The sequence below is a fragment of the Tauraco erythrolophus genome, chromosome 1, assembly GCF_009769465.1.
Source record: "Tauraco erythrolophus isolate bTauEry1 chromosome 1, bTauEry1.pri, whole genome shotgun sequence".
In the NCBI taxonomy this organism is placed as follows: domain Eukaryota; kingdom Metazoa; phylum Chordata; class Aves; order Musophagiformes; family Musophagidae; genus Tauraco; species Tauraco erythrolophus.
In genome coordinates, this window is record NC_141465.1 from 58,802,727 (window position 1) to 58,819,052 (window position 16,326).

At 40.3% G+C, this 16,326-nt stretch overlaps 1 protein-coding gene across 1 annotated transcript; it reads right to left on the minus strand.

Annotated features, from left to right (window-relative positions):
- Positions 1–2,867: 2,867 nt before the first annotated feature.
- On the minus strand, positions 2,868–15,849 carry LOC147529408 (granulocyte-macrophage colony-stimulating factor receptor subunit alpha-like). The gene is made up of 9 exons (XM_086615716.1): positions 15,834–15,849; positions 9,247–9,376; positions 8,979–9,154; positions 8,064–8,203; positions 6,243–6,281; positions 5,216–5,354; positions 4,553–4,640; positions 3,897–3,978; positions 2,868–2,939 (listed from the first exon to the last, which is right to left on the minus strand). Exons 2-9 carry the CDS (start codon positions 9,372–9,374, stop codon positions 2,868–2,870), a joined length of 864 nt encoding a protein of 287 aa, XP_086471842.1. The 5' UTR covers positions 9,375–9,376; positions 15,834–15,849.
- Positions 15,850–16,326: the final 477 nt, after the last annotated feature.

The following is a 16,326-nucleotide window of genomic DNA, read 5'->3' on the forward strand; positions in this document are numbered from 1 at the left end:
ACCAGCAACAATCTTTTGATACAAATGCTGCACAAGATGACTGCAGGAGGTACTCAGCCAGATACGCAACTCATTAAAAAAGAACTGATCATGGATGTGACAGTCATTGACAGTCTTGACTGCAAGGATCATGATGCAGTGGACTTGAAGATCCTGAGAGAAAGAAGAAGGGCAAATAACATGCTATACACATTGTCTGTCATGAGAGCAGACTTTGGCTGTCATGAGAGTATATTTCAGCTTGCTCAGGGCAAAATAGGATCTGAGATCTAGTGCTCTGCTCAGCTCTCAGCTCTTAACTGAGAGACTGGCAGTAATTCAGAGACATCCACTATGGATATGCTGGACTCTTACCAGCAGTTTGGGTTTAGCCTCCAGCACATCCTTCCTATTCTTTCCTGTGTCTTAGATACCATGACGTGTACCACAGCTCATCCCTTGCAGTCCCAAGAAATGTCTCTAAACAGCTCATGACATCTTCCACCTTTACCCTGGTACATCATCTACTATTGCCGGAGACGTCCTTGCATATCTCACAGACCCAGGTCTCCGTGCCTTCTGCCACCGCTTGCATCCTCCTGACCTTGTGGATCTGGCTGAAGTGCAGAGCTCAAAGGACTCTAACGAATGGGACTACAAATGGCTGGCAACTGGCCACCATCAGTGCTCCTCAGAGTTCAGTTCTAGGGCCAGTTCTGTTCAATGTATTTATCATATGTGAATGCAGGAGTTGAATGCACCATTAGCAAGTTTCCTGATGATACCAAACTGGAAGATGCTGTTGACTCTTTAGGAGGACAAGAGGCCTTGCAGAGAGATATAGTTAGATTGGAGCATTGGGCTTTGATTAATGGGATGAAATTTAACAAGTCAAAATGCTGAATTCTGCACCTAGGACAGAGTAATGCCAGACACAAGTATAGAGTGGGAGAGAAGTGTCCGGAGAGCAGCCCTGCAGAAAGATATCTGGGGGCACTGGTCACCAGCAGGCTGAATGTGAGCCGGTAGTGTGCCCTGGCAGCCAAGAGGGCAAACCACATCGTGGGGTGCATCAAATACAGCATAAGCAGCCGGTCAAAAGAGGTGATTATCCTGCTGTATTCAGCGTTGGTGTGGTCTCACCTTGAATACTGTGTCCAGTTCTGGGTCTCGCAATTTAAGGAGGACCTGAAGGTCCTTGAATGCATCCAGAGGAGGGCAACAAAGCTGGTGAAAGGGCTGGGAGGCATGTCCTGCGAGGAGTGGTTGAAGGACTTTGGGCTTGTGTGGTTTGGAGAAAAGGAGGCTGAGAGGTGACCTCATTGCTCTCTACAGCTTCCTGAGGAGGGGAAGTGGAGAAGGAGGTGATGATCTCTTCTCCCTGGTATCCAGTGATAAGATGTGTGGGAATGGTTCAAAGCTGCACCACAGAAGGTTTAAACTGGACAACAGGAAGCATTTCTTTACCAAGAGGATGGTCAAAAATTGGAACAAGCTTCCTAGAGAAGTGGTCGATGCCCCAAGCCTGTCAGTGTTTAAGAGGCATTTGGACAATAACATGCTTTAACTTTTGGTCAGACCTGAATTGATGGTTTTGTCTCATTTCTACTTACTAATTTGAGGATTCAGAATGTGCCACTTCTTTTTTGTGCAGGTGTTAAAAAACCACACAACCAGCCTGTATCATTTGTAGCTAGCAAGTGGCAGGCTTCTGTTTAAGCTCTGTTTAAAAGTTCAATTTCCAACATTTACCACCCTCCGTAAATACACATAGATATCATCTACCTGTTAGCAATCATATTTTTTGCTGTTTTTTCATCTACCGAAGAAATGATGAAGAGCGGGAGGAAATTTTTGGTTTTGTCTGTGAGCAACATCTAGGGTGTGCTGTGCTGAAGGATGTAGCAACATAGTTTGAAGGCAAGAAACAGACTTACGAGAAAATAACATCCCAAACTCTTTAACAACACTAATTTTGCATGAGTAAATTATTATTTTTAAAAGTTTTAACCTTGGCCGGTTTTCAGTGGGTTTTCATACCAATGACAAATTTTTATTCCTGATCACAATCTCAATATGGCTGGACCTTTTCCAAGACACTGGGCCACTGGAGATCCTGAATAAACTCCTTAAATTTGGTTGTTCTTATTTTATTCTTTTGCATGGTGTTGAAAAGCAGTATAATAACTTCCAAAGCACTACTGATATATTTTTGCTGAAACGCTGCAAGAATACTCATCATAAGAAAAACCAAAAATAGTCCAAATAACTCAAATTATTTATGGAAAATACAACGAAATAAAAAGAAGCTTTTAAAGATAGACTCTTGAGGAATTGTCACTACAGGCAGTGCTATTTTCTCTGCTTGCAAGAGGGAGAGAATATGAAAAATCTGTAAATTACCACCAACAAGATATATATGTGTGAAAAAATTCAAGTTGCTCATTTCACTTTGTCCTGGTTTAGCCCAGTCGGTAGATAAGCAACCACACCTCTGCTCGCTCACTCCTCGCTCTCGGTGGGTTGGGAGGAGAAAATCAAAAGAAAAGAGTAAAACCTGTGGGTTGGGATAAGGACCGTTTAATAGGACAGTACAAAAAAAAACCTAGAGAGGAGTAATAACAACAATAATACTAATAAAAGAACAATACAAAACGAGTGACACAATTGCTCACCAAGTGGAACCTGGAAGCCCCGTCCTGATCCGTGAAAATGCGAAGACCCTCCCCGGCTGGCTCCCCTAATATATGCACTCAGGGCATGACGTCATGTGGTATCAAATTACCCCCTGACCGATTTGGGTCAGCAGCTCACAATTTGTCCCCTTCCAGTTTTCCTGTGAAAAGTTAACTCTATCCCAGCCAAACCCAGGACACACTTGCATTCCATTATGGCACTTCTTCAACAATTGTTACTATTTCTTCAGTTTCATGCTTGATTAATTGATTCTTATATTCTGTCTATTAAAGAAAGAAGAAAACATTTCATTAGTGTTTTGTGCATGAGATTAGCCAGGAGTTTACAATTTATAAATCTTCTGCTGTTCAGAGGGTTGCTATTTATTATATGGAAGCTGTGGTGGGACTCTGTCACAATGTCTGAAGTAGACATGTCTAGGTCTTCCCTCCATGATGAGCTCCCCAAAGAGGAATGAAAGACTTTTCAACTCAAAAGCCAGAAAATTTGTCTTTTTAAATGAGGAAAAGTTTACGTGATGAAGGATTTATAAAGGCTCACCAGTGATCCAGTGCGTCCTTGCAGACACGTTCTTGCTTCCAGACCTGGCTGTAGCCAACTTAAAGACTTTGTAAATTGCAAATTGCAGCAAACTCTGCAACATGCTCTCTAGATGGGTAGGTTACTTGTGATGTCTGTCTGTCTGTTCCTTCTTCTTATGAGTCTCCCCAGCTCTCTGCATAAACTAGAACGTCTCAGCTGTCTGGTATACTTTCTTGCTTACCATACCCTAGAAACTTATCCTCCGTCAGCATCATTGCCACATACTAACATGGATCTCAGCATCTCTTATGGTACAACTATTTTTGGCCAGCGGTAGATCTCCTTGTCCCTTCTCTCCCCATAGCTGATCAACAGTTTGATTCTGCACCATTATTGTGCTGAGAAGCTTAGGCTCAGCACTATTCTAGTGATAGCATATGGCTTCTAGGGAGAGCAGAGTGAAATTGTGTATTTTTTCCAATGCTCCAAGTAGACGGATGACAATTGTTTCAGAATGGAAAATGAAAAAAAGAAAAAATATTTGCATATGGACCTTCTCTTTCAATACCCCAAGAACAAGAAAAAGAAAGAAAATTTATTGTTGCTTCTGTGTATCTTATTGACAGCTAGGTCATAGCTCTAAGACTGCAATGGATTCTTCTTTAAACAAATTTCAGGCAAATGGAAAGAAAACTTACCTGGAAATCTGTTGGAGAGAGCTCATGGAATAGGTCTTTTGGTTGTGGTACTGCAGCAGATGTTTTTTTCAAATAAATGCTTCTACAGTTACAAAAAGCATTGAGGAAGAAAAGACTTAGCATGCAAACATAGAAACATGCACTGTATAATAATGCTCCCAAGGTATTATTTTATTCCTCTAAGACAAAATAAAGTGAAAGAGTAACTAAAAGTTACACAGGCTGAATACAATGATATCATTTCATTGTTTAGAATTTGAATGGTAATAATTTATTTTATGACTTATTAAAGAATCATAGGAAGCTGTTTTTTTAAAGTATCTGAAAGGGAAATATCCTCAAAACAAGGACACAATTTAATGTACTACACATCTACATTGCAGGGTCTGATTGCAGGAAAGCGGCACAGATATAAGGCCTTGTGTCAGTATTGGAAAGTGTTGTGTTATATTGATCTAGTGGAAAGAAGGCTGGAAGCAGAAATGAAGAGCCCACTTGAGGGACATCCAGCAGGTCATGATTCCTGCTATAGTTCAGTGTCGATTTTCCCCCTCTCTCCCTCCCCTCCTTTAAAACCAGGCCAAAAATTTTCTACTGGGGAAAGAGGTGTTATTTCAACTACAGAATAAAAATTTTGCACAAGAAATAAGGCTTACACTCTGCAGAGGAAAAGAATGAGACTTGCTGCCAGCACTGGTATCAGAAATAACACATACGATGAAGTAGACGTAAGTTGTTCTTTTCCTGAAAGACAAGCAAGTGATCATCAGAGTGTTGATTAGTATCACAGAACAGGAATGGTTGCACAGCTATGTGCAGTCTGCTCTGCGTGATAGTACCAAGCACAGCTATGAAGTGGCTTCTTCTTTAGCTTTGCACCTCATTGCCCTGTAACACGTGATGGAACGGAATGGATGACAGTATGTGGACTGTCTACCGTAGCTTGAGATCTTACAAAGCATTTTGTGAGGAATGGAGGCCTACAGGGTACTTCAAAATCCAAGGTGGCAGAGAGTAACAGGGGAAAAGAGAAGTTTGTAAATCCAGAAGTAGAAATGGAAGAAGGAAAAGAGCTGGCAACAGTCCTCAGAAAAGTCTGCTTTATTCACTGTCTCCTTGCAAGAAGCTCCCACTGTCACACCAGAATGCTTGAAGACATCCCTCATTTAAAAGACATGCCAATTCTTTGCTCCTTTTCATCCTAGCAAATTAATATGCAAGTATCAATGTGCTTCCGTCCGTAAGTATGAAGTAATAAATGAGGCAGCCAAGTAATAACTGAGGGAGAACTAAGACAAGGAAGTGATTTTCATTCTTACCAAACTCTACAGGTGTACTCCACTCTCCCCAGCTTGTGCTCACTAAACAACCATTGTCTGTTGCTCTGATTTTGACGCTATACCTTTTTTCTGCACTGAAGCTCTCAAATATGTAGAAGTGTTTTGTGATGCTTCTTTCCTAAATACAAAACAACTAGACTGAGACCTTTTTTTTCAGGTGCATTTAATGATGTAAACAATTAAAAAACATAATTTTACACATATTTCTGTGAACAGACTACAGTAAAATAACAAATAGCTTTACAAATTAGCTTGTTCCATCCTAATTCCTTTTGTTTGAATATTTCTGTTATTGGTGATGTGAAGATGAAACTTGCAATATGCTTCCCTGGCTCCTTAGCCTCTGCTAAACAATGGGACTTTGGGGGAAAAAAAAAATCAATACTATATTTGCAAGCTGTAAATATTTTATTTTACTAGAAGGTATTTCTTTAAAGATCTGGTATTCCCATACGGATATTTTCAAATTTGCAGCAGAATTTAACAGCCAAATTGTACAGAAGGGAAAAAATTGACACATATTGAAACCCTTATTAGAAGAATATTGAGTCTTCCTGAAAACATGGTGGGGTTTTTTTCCTCTTTTTTTTGTACTGGCTTCATCTTTCAGGTGATTTTTTCTTGCCCCCTCCATCTAAACCCCTCCCAGAGACCATTAATAAAGAAAAAAATATTTTTGTGTGTCTTAAGTGTAATGTGAAATTATGATCCACAATATATATTATGATATATATGAATTTGATAGGGAGTACAAAAGACTGTAAAATGGAAAATTTTGTGACTTGCATAGACATAATATAAAGTTCCACATGTGCAGGTGTCTTTGTATCATGTTTTATAAATAACAGTTTAAAACTTTGAGTTCAGGAAACTTTCAATAAAGAGCATACATAGTATACTGAAACTGGTTGTGTGAAACCAAACCAATTTGGTTGGAGGATGCTCCAATATAGATAAAATTTCAACCCAGCATAGACGTTAGATTAATGTCATAAAAAAGACTTACTCTTTTAAATGTGGTTTTGATGTTCTCCACAGGATCAGCCTAGTAACAAAAGAAAATTTTAATTTTGATGATTGTTGGTTTTATTACTATATAATAAAGGGTCCTGTCTTACAAATGCTTCATTTTCAGAAAAAAAAAATACATCTAATATTTTAAACGCCTTCTTTTAAAGACTATGAAATTAAGCTGTTCTTCTTACAGGCTGCCCAGAGAGGTTGTGGAGTCTCCTTCTCTGGAGATGTTCGAAACCCGCCTGGATGCGTTCTTGTGTGATCTGATCTAGGTGGTCCTGCTCCGGCAGGGGGATTGGACTAGATGAACATTTAAGGTCCCTTCAAATCCCTAACATTCTGTGATTCTGTGATTCCACTGAAAGGTTTTTCCTCAGCACTGGTGATTTGAAATACTGTACCCTTTAAATTTGATTGCAGAACTGAGTATCAAAGAACTAAACAAAAAAGGCTCAAGTTGCCCACCAATTAAAACTGTACACTTTACCTGTACAAAAAAAAAAATCTATGAAAATATTAGTAAACTGGGACAATGTTTTTGCCATTAATACTTCTGTCTGTGTAGCTTTTACATTCTCAAACATTTAATTTAGCTACATTATGTCTCTTTTTTATTTATTTATTATTTTTTACTGTTGGAACAATGAACTCAACTAATATTTCCACAAATATTTAAACTTTGGTTTTGAAGAATATAATACCACTTTCCATATTCATCCAAGTCTTCAAAATACTTGAAATTACTGAAATACATAATAAATACCATATACGGTTAAGACTCGGGAAACCTGGATATTGCATTCCAATAACCTGACAGAATATTTCTTTTTATTCAAAGATGAGGATGACTCTTCCACTTTAAGTCAAGAAAGGACACTAAATTAAAAAAAAAAAAAGAAACACAATGAACAGATGTTATACTACCATCCCTTGCAGCTGATTGTGACAGCTGTGGTGCAACCATCGCAATTGTGTATGTTTTATTGTGTATATTTCAGTTAAATCTAAACTCCTGAACTGCTTCAGCAACACCACACTAGTGTCAATAAATTGAGGCAATAGAAAGTGGCAAGGCTGGATACACAAAAGGCAGGATGCAAAGTACAGGAGTCCAGGTGGAGATGCCTAAAAGCTCTTGCAGCACATCCTAACTTACAGGTGCCCCTTTGTAATAAAGCATGTGTCACTTCTTCGGACCTAATTTAGTAATACCTAAATGTGGCGGAGCAGAAGTGATGACTACAAGAAGTAGGAACAAATGAAAAGTGAGTCTACGAAAGACATATTAAAAAGTGACTGATGGGATAGAAGACTGAAGAGAGAAAAACGGCAGAACAGAAGTTCCTGACCTAACTTCATCAAAAACCAGCAGTAGGACTGAAAGACTACACTAGGACCCAAACAGTCTTACAGGGACACATGAAATTGGTTGTATTCAATTTAACAGTAGCTCTGCTTTTTGTAGTATATTTAGAGTTCATTTGGTGTATCCTGTAACTGTTCATAATAAAGTCGTCAGGTAATAGGGTCCATCCCCCTGTATGTGCCAGAATAGCTATTCACCCTCAGTATGGGGAATCCCTTGCCCCATTTCTTTAAGCACCAGCTGTACCGTGGACTGAATGCATTCCCTTAATTTGCTGCCCATCTGTCAGTGGTAGCAGTACTCAGCTCACGTGCAAGCGGGGTGCTGCTTAGCAAAAAGAAGAGATTAGTTAAGTAGGGAAAGAGAACAGGATATTGATTATATGGTAGTGTGTGTGGAAATAGGAGCGTACAACATTCTATTAAGAGCCATAATTAGTCTTACCTTGTTTTCTATGACAACTTCATATTTGAAACAAGCACGTCTTTTCACATGACTTGTGCGAGGTGGTTGCCACTGAATTTCACAACGGTGAGAAGTTTCTGTACAGTTCACAGTGACGTTTAATGGAGGAGTGAGTTTTTCTACAATAATATAATTGGAAATACAATTGATTAATAACCAGTTATCTTCACTCTGCCTTTTAAAAAATATAGATAGATGTTCAAGCAACTGGCCTAAAAAGATGCAATGCAGCTTTACCAGAATTATTATATTCACCCCATATTCTGAAGCAGGACTTCCTGATTTAACACTCTAGTTGAGGGCCTGGAGCATCATCAGCAACAGTGGGCAAAATTAAAAAGCATAAACTATTTGTTAGATTTACTGAATTCCTCATATAATCTGTGCAGGGTTGTTGTTGTTTTGTGTTGTTTTGTTTTTTATACTGCATTCATATTAAACAGAAGTAATTTTTAAAAAAAATTTCTTTATCGGCAACATTCTTCTATTTAAAAAAAAAGGAAGTTTTTGCTCACAGTTTTAAAGTAATTGGTAGTTTTGTATTATGCGGATGAACAGAACGATGAGATAATGATACAAGACCAACTTCTAGATAGTCCTGCTTAGGCACCCTTAGCTAGTTAATCCCAAAAGCTGACAACTTTATTTCAGATAATAAATATTTGACTGAAATGTTCACAATTCTCTGACCTATGATTTCAGATTGCTTCTGAACTCATTTGGTTTTTTTCATTCTTGTACTCTGACTTTTCGGCCATGAAAGCTGGGGAAAAGGAAAAGAAAAAACCTGTTCTGAGGAGCAGTATTTTAAAAATGTATGCTTTTTTCCAGGGATGAATTCTTCATTCCCTTAGCATAAAACCTGAAATAAAATTGGGAAAAAAAAATCCTTACCAATTCTGTATAGCATAATCGTCTTCTTATACGGCTGAATGTTTTGTCCACTTCTAGACCCATTTACCAGGAAATAAGCTCTCTTATTTTCTATTGTCACATTTTGGAATCTGCATCCTGTGTGCCTTCCACAATTGTCTTTGATGTAATTCTGGCATCCTGTGAAGTCTTCTTTCCTTTACATAACATATTGCATCAGTTAAATATTGACAATGTCACGCGTCAGACCAGAAATCAAAATTCCCAAGATTCAAGCAGACCTACTTACTGTGAGGTCCTCCAGTACAGGAAATACTGGGTATCTCCTGAAGCAGTCCTGCCCGCATGCCAAGTGCAGTTCATGAAGGAAACATTAAAAATCACACAGACAAAGTTTTCAATGGCTGTCCCGTTCATGCCTGCAAACACAGAAAAAATATCACATGTCCACTCTGCAGAAAGACTGTATAACTGCTCAAATCGTGCACATCTCTGCAAGCTCGTTTGGTAAGTTTTAGCCACCTGATTAGTAAATCCATCCGCATATTGTTTGGATCTTGTAAAAGATTGTTTAAAGTAAGCAGTTACATGCTTACTTTAAGATAGCAGTGATTTTATTTGTCTTGAGCCATGAGGATTATCTACCATTGTAACAGATGCTCAAGTTGTGACTAGGATTAAATCGACTCTTCACTCAACTCAAGCACAGTGTTCTAGTGGAAGCTAGTAACAAAGACAGTCACTTTTGTGTCTTTTGTTTAGATCCCCTGTTTATCTAAGGTCCAGTCTACAGTGGAACATAAACTCTAAAGCCTTGAGCAAGCCAAGTTCTCTCTCCAGTGTTTGTCTTAAATTCTCTGACCCTTGATTGACTTATAAAGGACTAAGGATTTAAAATAATCTGTCCATCACTTTCTTCTGTGTAACAGCTGTGTGATTACAACTTAACCCTGAGACTGCTTCCTGGAGCTAGTCCCTGCAGAATGTCATGATTTTGAAAAGAGAATAGCATGTTTTTCAATCTTGAATTGAAAACGATTGCTAATCCGTTCTGGCACATTGGGTTCAAGGACAGAGGGAATTTTGTTTGCGCTGAACTTGACAGAAGCAGGACTGAATATCCATGTCATTAAGTGTAAATCCAAGACAAAATTGAAGCAGAAGTTGATAGCTTGCTAAAGTTAAAGGACTGTTCAGGTTGTGTATTCACATGAGGAATGAATTCCTCTTGTGTTTCTCCCCTATCAAAAGGTGAGATCTCCAATAGGAAATAATAGTAATACACTACCTCTTCTTAACTACTCTCATCATGAATTGAAGGACTGAGTCACAGCTTTCCAAGACAGTCATTCATTGAGCTTAAGCACCACATGTGCCACCTTTACATGTACCTCCCTGGTTAGCCTTAAAGCTCCCTATATGTCTAACACAGGTGCATAAACAAGGCTCAGAAACCACCATATTATGAGACAAAGTGACTGTATCCTGTCCAAGCTTCACTAGAGCCTAAGCTGGAAGCCTCTTTGTCCTTTTGTTCTGCCAAGCATCTGATCATGTAGCTGACAGCACTTCAAAAGAAATACTGTTACTGAGCAGACCAAAACTTCTGACATCAATAGATGTTTAGGGACAAAAGCATAAAGAGAAAGCATCAAGCAGGCCTTTGCATATGTGTTCTCTCATCTACCAGCAGGCAGTGCCCTATGGACTTGCAAAGTTAAAGGCTATCTCATGGATCACTGTGCTTAGAAGTCCAAGAAAGCCTGATCTCCCATTAATTTACGTCATCCCTTTTGAATTAATTTATTTTTCTGGCCTCTACCACCTCCCTTGTCAATAGGATGAGCAATGGAAGAATTCAAAATTTTCCTTCTGGCTCCTTTCCTCTCTTCAGCTGTAATATCAGAAAAGGCAATTCTTCTCCAGAAAAGGAGCTCGGACACATTCTTGTACCTAATATTTTTTCATGGCTTGCTCCATGCAGCTATTGTGCTGTATGAAGTCTTTTGGGACTACTCTACAGAACGTAGTTTCTTTCATTTGGGTGTACTACAAGTGTAGGCACATAATAAGGGTGGCTAGGATCATAGTTTCCGTACTGTTGTCTAGGAGACTTGATCTAATATGATGTTGTGTAGCTTGACTACAAATAGAGGTGGATTAATTATATCATGTCCCTCAGAACACCTTGGTGAAAGCATTCACTTCACACTCATCACAGTGGGAGTCAGCATGTGCTAGGAGAAATGTTGTCAGGGACACGACCTTGCAAAGGAGTCCCAAGAGTAGCAACCATCTGATTCTTACACCTTTGGAAATAAAGAGAAATTGTTCAAGAGAAAATAAAGTTGTCAGAGTACTCCTGGATTTCTAGAAAACTTCTTCTCTTCAAAAGAAAAGCTGAAATCATTCCAAGAGCTTGGTTTAGCAGCATTTCTTCTGACAACAGCGTTGGCCTAAGCATCCCCTGTCATTCTCCATGCTCCATGGCTCCTTCCTGGTTCCATCCTGCCTCCCCATCTGTGCTGGTGCTATTCCTTGTTGGCCTCCTAGTGAGTAGTTCTGAAGAAGTGATCGTTGCTAAAACTAATAATGCTTCTCCCACTCCAGTAGTTTTTGTTTCTTCTTGTTTTTTTTGTCTGGCTTAGCATCTTTTACCACAAACAGTGGATCAAGTTCATCTGAGATGACAGTGTGGGTTAGCAACAAAGACAAAGCAACAGAGGAGAGCTGTCTAAGCTATTTCTGCTGCTGCAAGAAATATTGACCCCTATCTAGTCACTAGAGGCATCTAAGTGCTCAGCATAGAGCTGCCTATATCCAACTTATGTGTAAGTTTATATATACGTATAACAAACCACTCCTGAGAGCCCAGTGATTATGGTGCTTTACTGAGGTAATGGAGAGCTTTGTCTACTAAGAGCTAAGGTCTACTTTTGAGCCTGCTGTATTCACTCGCAATGTAAGTGTGACAGCTTTAGTTTTATTTTTAGCGACAACCAGAACAGAGCTAAGTCTTCGTGAGACATTTCTCCCATTATCTCCCATTATTTCAATGAGACATTGAAATTTTTCTCTTTACAGTTTATACTTGAGGACTAGCTAAACTGTTCTAGTGGCTTCTTATGTAAGAATTCCTCTTTCAATAATCCCATATTTGTCACTTCTTTATCATAATTTCCTCAAAAAAGAGGTAGGACCATACTCTCATGATCCTTTTCTGTGAGCTGTGAAGCAAAGAACAGTTTAGTTTCTCTGTAGTGCACTCTTCATTCAGAACTGCCTCCTGTATTCTTTGATAATTATAACAAAATACATATGCAACTATACTAATATCCTCACAAGCATCCTTTGCTTCATACATGAAGAACCTGTTTTCCCATATTTTATTATCTTTAGCTATATTTGAAATCTTTCTTGACATTCTTTATATCTTTTCATGAAAAAGGTAAGTACTTAACTGAGACAGATGTGATGATTGTGGTTGCACCCAACTGCGTAACAACCCACTGTGTTAAGCACACGCAATGGTTTCTTTTATTCATTTATTTACTTTTCTTGAGTCAACTTAGATTACCTCCATCTCTTGGGCAGATGTAAGAATCTATGTAGGAGTAGTAGCTTCAGAAAAAATATTAGGAAAAGGAAAATTTGGCTCTGCAATCCTTGATGGTAATCAGGATTATTAACAAGGAATGACAGGATCTCACCTCTGGGCCTTGAGCCCAGGAGAATTTTTACTTTTATTCAATAGTTCTTGAAAAGAAAATGCATAAACTGCTCTTGACTCTTAGACACAATAGATCAGATAATTTGTAAAGGTCTGTAAATAGCATACTTGCTATTGGAAATGAATAAAAGGAAATGGAATTGTTTTAACCTTTTAATCTAACTCTGAAAATGCTGTCAATTGTGGAGTGGACTTCGTCTTACCTAAACCTACCCAAGTGCTGTATAGATATGCCCACAGGGGAACCAGTAATTCTACACCGTCTTAATAGTGGCTGGAAAGAAGCAGCTACTTAAGACATGGTTTATTCAAACTAGTGTATGACAAGATTAACAAAGCCTTGACTATGTTTATTTCCTGACAGTCACTGAAAAGATAGCCCAGGGTGACCAGCCCAGAGGTATCCCTATAAGACTAAGCTATCCACCTTGGTCAGGTGAATCCAGGAGTATTCATTCCTTTCCCCTCTTACATCATCTGGAATCCACATGTAAATACTAAACAGAATTGTGGCCACTGTTCTTTTCTCACTGAAAACTGCAAATTTGTTTTTGAAAATGACTTTTCCTCCTCTTTCTTATACCTGTGCCAGTATCATGTGCTGCTTCTCTTTAGAAAAACAGTTGCAATAGAACAGCACTATTTTCCCCAGAGGTGGTCCAGGCTTGTTTTCACATCTCAGATAATTCCTGTGCAGATCATTGATCAAAATCGTAAGGAAACTGAAAGTATTTATGTGTGAAGTTATTTTCTTTCTGTACTGTATAAACTTTCTATGAAAATTTGCTCCTGCTAGACTCTGTGCTAGAGCACAAACTGCTCTTGATTATCTCTTGGAGAATGCTGAATCCTGACACATGTCCACTGGGGATGATCATGTTAGGAATTTGGAAATATCAGTAAGGTTGAAATCCTGATGCAGTGGCTATTCTCATCCAGGTCGATTTAAGATTTGATTAGATGAGAATAAAAACTGTACAATAACTTGTTGATCATAAGTAACATATAACCATGTAGCTTACCATGTCTCGATACTGCTATGATTTTTATAACCGATGAAAAGGAAGATTTGTAATTGAAAAAAGCCCAAAACCTTAAACTTTGTTTTTATATCACTATTTTTTGTTAAAGGAAATATCTGTGCTGCGTATAGTACTTAAGACTAAACCTCTGAGACTGATTTCCCAGCTTTGCCTCCGAAACACTTGGAAAGATATTTTTGTCAGGGGGAATATATGAAACGGAATTACTGCTTACATGTTGGATGTGCTATGATGATAAAATTATGCCTGCATTCCTGTGACGTTGTTATGGTTTGAAGTGGGGGGGGAGGTCCGGCTGGCAGAAGCTGCCCATCACACCGGACTCCCATCCCCCTCGGGGCTTGAGCCAATCGGCGCCTCTGCGAATTGCCCTATTTACGTCGGACAAAGGAACCGGAAAGGTGTGCCTTTGCCCAGGAGCAAGGAGACGGGAGGGGGGCACGGCCCCCGCTCCCGGCTCCCGGCCGGGCTGGCGGCCTGGGCCGGGCCGGGCCGTGCCGGTGCCCGCTCCGTGCCGGTGCCCGCCCCGTCGAGGATGGCGGTGGCGGAGGCGCTTGGGGAGCTCGGGGAGAGCCCCGCTGCCGGGGCGCCCACCGGGCCGAGTTCACCCAGAAAGGACTGAAATCTGAGAGAAACGGCCACACAGATAAGAGGTCAGTGAAGATGGAACGGAACAACGTGTGCCGCGGCTGAGTCCCCCTTGCAAGCGGCCCCTTGTAACCAGTCCTCGGTGGAGCAAGCAGAGACCCACTCGCAGCCCGTGGAGGACCCACGTCGAGAAGAGATGCCAGAGCCTGAGTACGGTACGCATCTAGAGTCCGTGGGATGACCCCTGCCGATGGGGAGGTGCTTTGTTAAAAGAGATGCCTGAGCCTGAGACTGTTGTGAATCATGGGCACAGGTCGAGGCGCATTTACGCATTTTGCATTTACGCATCTAAGTCTGTACGGAGGCGCATTTCAGGTCGATATGACGACCCACGCCGGGGCGCATATAAAGTTTGTTGATGACCCACACCAGAGCGAGTGGCTACAGCTGCTTAAAAGCCCAGGACTGGTAAAGCCCGCACTTGGGCAAATCCGATAGGGTAAGGATTTGCCTCCCAGTGGGCAGGATTCACGCTTTCACCGTGAGTAGGGGATCAAGGGACAGTGGTGTAAGGACTCCTTTTCCTTTAAGAGAAGCGGCAGTAACAACATGGAATGAACTGACCTGCACCCCCCCATTTCCTGCCCCCCTGCGCCGCTGGGGGGAGGAGGTAGAGCTGGGAAGAAGAGGAAAAAAGGGGGGAGTGGTGTTGTTTTTAAGACCTGGCCTTGTTTTCTTGTTATCCTCCTAAGTAACCGTTTTTGTTTGCTTTTCTCTTTCTAGGTAGCTGTTAATAAATAGTTTTGCATTAAGAAAAAGCCTCTTTTGCCCGGGACCGTGGTTGGTGGGTGCTCCTCTGTTCCTATCTCGATCCTCAGCTCTTTTATTACATTTTTCTCTCCTCTCCATTTTACTGGACTGGGAGAGCTGCCTGGGTTTAGTTGCCGGATCGGCCTAACCCACGACAGACGTTTTCAGAGAACTATGTATATGTGAAATCTTCTACTTCAGTATTAAAAACGCAATACCATAAAAGACACTGACACGCTTCCATTCTACCGGTGCCTAAATGCAGTACTCCTAAAAGGGATTCAAGTTGCATAGTGATTTTGTATGGATGTAAAGAGCTAAAATCTGAACATTTCCAGTTTGACGGTTTTCAAGAGAAAGTGACATAGGCACTTTTCAATGCTGTAATGCAGGTTTTAACTTAACAAGCAAAACACTGCTGTGTGGATGAGACCAGTAGTAGTGGCAACTCTGTTAACTTTTAAAATAATTATTTTCAGACTGTAGAAAAAATGCGCCATCAAAATTTTGGCTAAGATATTCATCAGACAAAAGAATGCATTTGCAGGTAGTGTCCATTCACCCCTCACAGTTATTTTAACAACATTATAACTAGCACAAACGACAAAATGCAATGTTTCTATGCCTAACTTCTTTGGAGTAAAAGAAGAGAAAACAGAAAAGAAAATAGAAAAGAAATCCAGACAAAACCACAAGTAAACCTACCTCCTCCTTGAAAATCCGTTTCCCCGTGGCAGTTACAGTAATGAGACACAAAAAGGACGGAAGCTGTGACTTTGCCCTGGTGTCATATTGTTGTGCGCTTTGACAATGTGATTTCATTATTAAGTTCTTCCGAAGAGCGCATGTAACAGGGTGTAAGAATCCCGCCTACTTCTCACTTCCCTTGCCCTGCGCCTCTGTAATGTAACGGCGAAAGGCACTGTTAACAGCCATGGTTTTTTTACAGGGAGGCAAATAGGTCAGAAGAGAAGGACACTCTCTTTATCACTTCATTCACACAATTTTCGCTCATTTCTGTCATACATTTTTCCTATAGGCTTCTGCACAGGGCACAGCCTCAAAGGTAGGTGAATGTATGAGTCTACCTTCTGGCTCAGGTATAGGTCAGGTACCAGTCTTTCAAGCCACGCCACTGTTTGCTGCTTATTGCTTAGGGTCACCACCCTGCACAGGAGAATGAGCCTGGTGCTCTGGA

Bases quoted from the DNA above. Each gene is read 5' to 3' on its own strand.
- LOC147529408 (XM_086615716.1), bottom strand. From the start codon at position 9,374: ATGAACGGGACAGCCATTGAAAACTTTGTCTGTGTGATTTTTAATGTT. The intron at 9,155-9,246 runs GTAAGTAGGTCT...TGTTATGTAAAG, and splicing joins CTGTACTGGAGGACCTCACA to GAAAGAAGACTTCACAGGAT. The intron at 2,940-3,896 runs GTAAGTTTTCTT...TTTCTTTAATAG, and splicing joins TCTCTCCAACAGATTTCCAG to ACAGAATATAAGAATCAATT.